Source organism: Silene latifolia, chromosome 2 (assembly GCF_048544455.1).
Source record: "Silene latifolia isolate original U9 population chromosome 2, ASM4854445v1, whole genome shotgun sequence".
Classification (NCBI taxonomy): domain Eukaryota; kingdom Viridiplantae; phylum Streptophyta; class Magnoliopsida; order Caryophyllales; family Caryophyllaceae; genus Silene; species Silene latifolia.
In genome coordinates this window covers 23,580,963-23,588,804 of record NC_133527.1, presented here as the reverse complement: position 1 = coordinate 23,588,804, position 7,842 = coordinate 23,580,963, and the positions used below count along the sequence as shown (strand labels likewise).

At 40.6% G+C, this 7,842-nt stretch overlaps 1 protein-coding gene across 1 annotated transcript; it reads left to right on the top strand.

Annotated features, from left to right (window-relative positions):
* Positions 1 to 1,650: 1,650 nt before the first annotated feature.
* Positions 1,651 to 2,605, top strand: LOC141642449 (uncharacterized). Its single transcript, XM_074451256.1, has 2 exons — positions 1,651 to 1,849; positions 2,354 to 2,605. Exons 1-2 carry the CDS (start codon positions 1,706 to 1,708, stop codon positions 2,588 to 2,590), a joined length of 381 nt encoding a protein of 126 aa, XP_074307357.1. The 5' UTR covers positions 1,651 to 1,705; the 3' UTR covers positions 2,591 to 2,605.
* The last annotated feature ends 5,237 nt before the right edge of the window (positions 2,606 to 7,842 follow it).

Here is a 7,842-nt window from a genome sequence, read left to right as displayed (position 1 = left end):
TAATGACAATGCCTAAGAACAATCAGGTCAGTAATACAAACTTCCGTATATGACCACACTACACAAACTTATCATAAAACGGTATTTTCTTGCATCCTCTTTTTTCACATAAGGGTTACAATCACTTTGTGATGGGGACACAAACTAATTCTTATTTTGTACTACTACCTCGAAAACTAATGTTATTTGTTTCTGACATTCTGTTGTATGGGTCACTTGGTGTCATAATTAGGTAATTCTTATTTTGTACTAGTTGCTCGAAAACTAATATTATTATTATTATTTGTTTCTGTTGTATGGGTCACTTGCTGTCATAAGGTAAATTAACAACTTGTTCAATGGTTTTTCGTATGCCAAGAAAACAGTGTTGAATGGTTTTTCGTTATGACGAGACAGACGTCTTTAGAGCACTTGCTCATATCAGTACACACCTAATGTGTGTCGTAAGCTGTATAATCAAATTTTTCTATTTCGGATTTACTATTGAATCCACTTCACTTGGTATTGCAAGCTTTGCTTTTGTTCATTACTTGTGAACATATTAGAAGCATTGTTGAAAACCTTGATCTTCTCGTATTGAATGTGCGTGCCGAGACTGCCAACCTAATGTCTAGCTAGATAAGAGATTATGCCATGTAGAGCCGAGAGTCCGAGACTCTCTCCAGCTTGTGTCTATTAGGCGACCAATACCTATGCTCAAGTTGCTTAGTTTTGATGCATCTAGCCCGCCAAGGTGCCAAGTGACAAGGCAATGTCATGCCTTGGTTCTACTTTCCCAAGCAGACCTAGGACTCACGCACATGTGTAGAGCAATGTACCACTGATTTTGCATAAGAATTTTCCCTTATATCTATTTCAAGGTCAAATACATGATAGATTTGAAGTTGGATCACTCTTTTTTATACTTCTTTCACATTTTTTAAACACGGGACTTCATCTACTGTTTGCATAGGAATGAGTTCGATATCCTTTGAGCTATAATTTAGGTGGGTTCTCCGAGGACGAAAACAATGGTATCGTGAGCAGACCACCCCCCTTATGTGCTTTAATATCCAAATTGACAGTGATTTTGAAAATTTGTGGTGTGAAGGCATCACAAACATCAATGACGTGTCCAAACCGTGTCTCATGTTAAGGTTTTCCAATCATATGTGGATCCCATTTTGATAAATAAGTTTTAGTTTGACCTAAAACGATAATTTTCTTCAAAGCACTACATAAAAAAGATTTTTTTTCAGGAAGCTGCTATAATAAAAGCCAGTTTTAATGTCTGATTACAAAGATCAAATTGCTGTTCAACAGTTTCATAGAGACTAATCAAATTTTCACCTAATAAAAGCCACTGTGTCTTTCAGTTCTATATTAGCTGTTTTTTTTTTTTTTAATAAACAAGGGAGAGTAGATTGTGTTTCACATCCTTGGTGTGAAGATGTGTTCTGGAAAGTATGAGAAATGTATTTTGAGAGACTATTTTCTAAATGTTCATTGTTGTTGGTGAAAACGTGATATAAAAAGAAAAATTACTACCTGTGAGGCTGTGATTATCTTTTTGTTTCTTTTACTTCCGTTTTGCATATTTGTAATACTTCTTAGTAATACTCAAACTTTCTGATAGCTTTTTTTGCCAGAATAGTTTTCTTTGAGATTTTAGCAACTGACCTTTTTTTTTCAGGCAGTTATTCAGGGTTTTGCTGCTCTAGCAGTGATGGCTAAATGTTGGCAAAGTGTAGTGCCAGAAGAAAATCAGCAGAACAACTTAACCGGACAATGGGAAGCTGACCAAAAATCTATGGCAAAAGCATTTTCTGCTCTTTTGCAGCAGGCTTGGCTTGTACCCAAAGAGTCAGAGGTCAGCTTAAAACTATAAATGTACCATTAAGTTAGAGTTCTCTTTGTGTTGCTCATCATTCATGAGTAAGCCTAAAACGTGTGGTCACTGATATTTCGTGTCCGCTTTCTGCACATCTTTGCATTCAAGTGCCTCTCTAGTTCTTGAGCTCTGTTGGCCAAGCTCTTTGCCCCCCCTGACCCCTCCTCTTTTCCCTTTTTCTTTTCTGTGTGAATAGGGGAGTGATTGTTTCATTATTGAAAGTCAACAATACAAACATAACACTATTACAATCAACGTCTTTTCATGTTTCATCTATAACTGACATGTGAAAATCTCATTGAAGATGTGCTCACGCAGTCATCTTGGCTTGGATGTTAATACATATTTAACCTAATGTTTGCTAATTTGCTTGAAAGTTGAAGCAAGTTATGTTGTCATACTAAGTGGCATTATATTGTTAGTTTGAGAATGTATAATGTGGAAGATACTATGTTTATATCTGAGGTGGTTGCCATTTGTCAGGAGGACGACTCTTCTCCAGATTCATGCATTGATGACACGTCGGCATTGCTTTGGTTCATAATGCGGTCTATCACTGACAGTGATACTATTATGGAACTTAAAGTACCAGAATTATTGTCAGTTTGGGCAGGGGTAATTGCAGATTGGCATGGTTGGGAAGAAGTGGAAGAGTTGGCTATTTTTGATTGCATAAAAGAAGTTGTCACTCTGTCAAGGACATTTGGATTACAGTTTTAGGTGAGACAGAGCTTTAAAATTGTTTTGAATAGATAGGGCCTCAGTCTGAATCCTTGTAACTCGTGAATGACCCAAGATTCAGTTCATGTACTATATATTATAAGAAAGGTAATACTGTGAATGTAAGTTGTATTAAACATTGAATAGGTTACAAGTATTTATAGTGTACATAGGTTAGCAATTATGGTAAGAAGATAATCTACAATATAAAGAAAACTATATTTGCAATATTTACTTGTTTACTTTATACAATTTCCTAATTGTGAGTTATTTGGTTAATACGCCCCCGCAAGATGGACGTCCGCTGGGTAAGACCAATCTTGGAGCGAAGTAGAAGATGCTGAGGTTTGTGAAGAGGCTTGGTGAGAATGTCAGCCAGTTGATCTTTGCTTGCGACATGCTGGATGCGAATGTTGCCATGAAGCAATTGTTGTTTGACGAAGTGGAACGATAAGGCCATGTGCTTCATGCGTGAGTGGAAGACCGGATTCTTCGCATAAAGGGTGGCGGAAATGTTGTCGCAGAAGATGGCAGGAGGTGTTGGAATGGATATATTCAGCTCGGTGAGAAGGTTGCGAAGCCAGAGAAGTTCGGTTGTGACAGAGGCAATTGCTCGAAATTCGGCCTCAGTGGTTGAGAGAGCAAGACCTCGCTGTTTTTTGGAGGACCAGGAGACGGGATTGCGACCAAGGTAAAGGATGTAACCAGTGGTAGAAACATAGGTGTCTTTGTCGCCGGCATGATCAGCATCACAGAATGCATGAAGACGAGGTGGAGAGTTGCGATATAGTTGAAGTCAAACTGATTGAGTCCCCTGTAAGTAACGAAGAAGCCGTTTTAGTGCGGTCCAATGAGTGGTGGTGGGGTGATGTAAGAATTGGGCAAGACGATTAACGGTGAAGGCAACGTCAGGCCGTGTAAGTGAGAGATATTGAAGACTACCAACTATAGCACGATAGTCCGAATGGTTGTGGATAGCTAAGTGGTCTTCACGAGCTAATGTAGGAGAGGTGGCCATAGGAGTCGAATTAGGCTTAGCCTCGAGCATCTTGTATTTGGTTAAGAGATCATGTACATATTTGGATTGGTTTAGGTGAATGCCATTAGAATTATGAGCAACTTCAATACCTAGAAAGTAAGATAACGGTCCTAGGTCCTTAAGCGAAAAGCGTTGCGACAATTGTGCAATAAAGTGGTGTAGTTGCTTGGGATGCGGTCCAGTGATGATAATGTCATCAACGTAGACTAGCATGTAGATAAAAGTGGTTTGTGTCTGTAAAATGAATAGAGACGAGTCAGAAACTGATTGTTTAAAACCATAGGTGAGAAGGTAGGTGGTTAATTCCATGTACCAAGCGCGAGGAGCTTGTTTGAGGCCGTAAATGGCTTTGTTTAATTTGCAAACATGATCGATTTTAGATTGATTAACAAAACCAGGTGGTTGAACCATAAACACATCATCACTTAATGTGCCTTGGAGGAAGGCATTGTTAACATCTAATTGTCTTAAGGACCATGAGTTGGTGACGGCTAAGGACAAAATTAAACGAACGGTTGTAGGTTTAACGACGGGACTAAATGTTTCATTAAAATCGATGCCAGGTCTCTGATGAAAACCCTTAGCCACAAGGCGAGCCTTGTGTTGTTTGAGGGTGCCATCGGGGTTGAATTTATTTCGAAAAACCCACTTACATCCAATAACATTTTGAGTGGAAGTACGTGGGACAAGAGTCCAGGTATCGTTTCGTTCAAGGGCAGCAAACTCTTCTTGCATGGCGGTACGCCATTGAGGAAGAATGAGAGCTTGCTTGACTGTGTTTGGTAAACTGTCACTGATTGATGAAGCTTGAGCGTGATTGTTAGTGTAGTTGGGATTGGGTTTTCGAATACCATTGGTTAAGCGAGTAACGATGGTTTTAGGAGGCGGCTGGGTTGCTTGTTTGCGGGTTTTAGGAATGGTGGAAGTAGTGGAAGATGGGAGATGAGGTTGGGTCTGGTTGTGGGTTGTCGTGGAAGGAGACACAGTCGAAGTGCGAGGTCGTCGGGAATAGGTGATGGTAACAGGAGGACGGGTGGTGGGTTCGATGGGAGTAAGGGTCTGAGGGGTTGTGGTTGAGGACACGGCAGTGGGCAGCGGAGAAAGAAGAGGGATATTAAGGGTGCACCAGTCATCGACCACGGGTGGAGGTGATGGCGAGTTGGTGCTATGAAATGGGTAGTGGTTTTCGATGAATTTCACATGTCTAGAGGTATAGATTCGATGTGTTTTGGGGTCTAAACAATGATACGCGCTTTGAGTATTTGAATAACCAATGAAGATGCAAGCAATGGAGCGATCTTCTAACTTATGTTTCGTATACGGTCTCAGCCATGGATAACATAAACAGCCGAAATTTCGAAGTTTATTATAATTTGGCTGAATTTGATGTAATTTAAAATAGGGTGAGTCACCATTCAAGGTTTTTGTCGGTAAGCGATTAATTAAATAAGTTGCGGTAGTGAAGGCAAACGGCCAGTAAATGGTGGGGAGGCCGGCGTGATTAAGTAGAGCGAGGCCGGTTTCTACAATATGTCTATGTCGTCTTTCGGCATAGCCGTTATGTTCGGGTGTGTGGGGTGGACTAGTGCTATGTGATATGCCATTATCGAGTAAGGTATGATTTAATTTTGTAAATTCGCCACCATTATCGGAAAAGAAGCGACGAATAGGTTTGTCGAAGTATTTTTCGACTAGGGCCCTAAATTGGTTGAAAACTTGAGTAGTTTCAGACTTTCGTTTTAAAGGGTATAACCAAACATATTTAGTATAATGGTCTACAAATACGACGTAATATTTGTAGTTGTCACGAGATAATACTGGGCTAGTCCATAAGTCAGAAAAAATTAAGTCTAATGGTGCGTTGGAGGTGAGTGATGAAATTGAGAATGGATGTTTCTTGCTTTTTGAAATACAGCACGCATGACAATAATCGAAAGGTTGAATGCGAAAAGATAAATTTTTATTAATCAGTTGAAGTACATCGTATGCGGGATGACCCAACTTGTGGTGCCACGAAAGAGGCGTGGTTCCTTCCCACGAAGGAGGCGTGGTTCCTCTATTTTGGAGAGCGGCTTGATTGACGACCGGTGGTGGACACCATTCATACACTCCCTTGGTTGCTCGGCCCTGGAGGATGGTTTTCTGGGTTCGACGATCCTTTACAAAGAAATAATTGTCAGTAAAAATAACATAAGCATCATTATCCTTACACAATTTCGAAATAGATATAATGTTGCGTGAGATTGTTGGTACATGAAGAACGTCATTAAACTTAAGGTTTTGCATTAAAAACGAACCTGTATTTTCGATTTGGAGAGCAGAACCGTCACCAATTATGAGATCGTCGAGACCGTCGTAGGGTGAGTGAAAAGCGAGAGTGTCTAAGTCATGGGTTAAATGGTGCGATGCGCCGCTGTCAAACAAATAATTCGGGTTTGGAACGGTGTTGGTGTAGGGTTGGTTGCCATAATTGGCAACATGGGCTTGCGGTGGTGTTTGAGTGTTCCCTTGGTGTTGACGATATTGTGGTTCAGGGAACGTGATGTTAGGAAACAGTTTGCGGAAAAGAGGACAATTGGCGATAACATGGCCTGTCTCCCGACACCATTGGCATCGGCCCTTGAAGGGGCGTGAAGCAGGCGGGTTGGAGGGTGGATGCTGATGAGAAGGTTGGTGATAGTAGGTGGTAGTGGGTTGGCGATTGTTGTTTTTGTAGTGGTGGGTGTGACGGTGTGCAGGGTTGGCCGAGGGAGTGAAGTGGTTGGGAGTGGTGGTGTTGTCATGGGTAGACAGGAGATCATGGTTCAAGAGTTGCTCGTGAAGAGCTTCGAACGTGATAGGGGTGTCTCGGCCTCTTACGGTTGTGATGACGGGTTTGTAGGTTTCATAGTCGAGACCTTTGAGGACTCTATCTATGACATCTTCTGGGTCAAGTATTTTACCCATGAGAGCAAGTTGATCAACACAAACTTTAATTGAGTTCATGTAATCGGTGATGTTTTGGTCGGTGGTTTTGACAATAGACTCGAAGCGGTTTTTGAGTTGCATTATGTGTGCCCTCGAGGGGTTTGCGTAGGTTTGAGCAAGGATATCCCATGCTTCCTTAGCGGTTTTGGCCCGTACTATTAAAGGTTGTAGGGCAGCCGAGAGGGTACCCATGAGGGCCCCAAGGATGAGACCGTCTTGTTTGAGCCATGTCAAATAAGACGGGTTTGGTTGCTCACCTTTGGCATCGGTCACGGTTTTGGCAGGTGGAGTCTCGGTTCCATTGACGAAACCGAGGAGACTAAAACCAAAAAGAATATTGGTTAGTTGAAATCGCCAGGCGGTATAGTTGAGGGCATTGAGTTTGACGCAATGATTTAGGTTTAGCGAGGTTAAAGGTTTTGAGTTCTCATGAGGATTGGGAACAATGGTGTCATTGTTGGTGTTGGTTGCCATGTCGAGTGGTAAGAAGGACAAGGAAGAGGCGGCGTGGCGTTTGAAGGAGGGTGTTTTAGGTCGAAGTTTGAGGTTGGATCGATGAGAGCCTTTGGATACCATATAAGAAAGGTAATACTGTGAATGTAAGTTGTATTAAACATTGAATAGGTTACAAGTATTTATAGTGTACATAGGTTAGCAATTATGGTAAGAAGATAATCTACAATATAAAGAAAACTATATTTGCAATATTTACTTGTTTACTTTATACAATTTCCTAATTGTGAGTTATTTGGTTAATATATATTACTGATTTGCCACTTACTAATCCTTGTAAGTTGAAATTTCTGTACAACTGGGAAGTGGGATAGGTATGAGCTTCTTTACATCATTTTCAGATGACTTGATAGGTAGTCAGTCATTTGTGTTCTGTTTTATCTCGTCAGTATGTCCCCATAAGACGGACGATCACACACTAAATTATTCCAAATTTACCTTGCTAAAGACACATTTACTCTTCTATGGAAGTTATTAAAAGCTGTTTGAAAAGAATATATGAATAAAATGTAAGATGGTAGCACAAAAATTTGTGCTTCTACTTAATTTTAGCAACATAAAGTTACAGTAGATAGTTAAAAACCTTCCAGGATTTTTATTTGGATGTTTTTGTTTATTTTCCGACCTTGTCCTGTTTTCACATGCTACACGGGTGTGAGAACTGAGAATACATTTCGTTTCCCTCCACTGCATGTAACTCGTCTCTTTTATATGCCTAACCTTTGACTTTTAT

Coding starts and splice junctions, on each gene's coding strand:
- LOC141642449 (XM_074451256.1), top strand. CDS start 1,706: ATGGCTAAATGTTGGCAAAGTGTAGTGCCAGAAGAAAATCAGCAGAAC. Junction 1,850..2,353: donor TTGTACCCAAAGAGTCAGAG/GTCAGCTTAAAA, acceptor GCCATTTGTCAG/GAGGACGACTCTTCTCCAGA.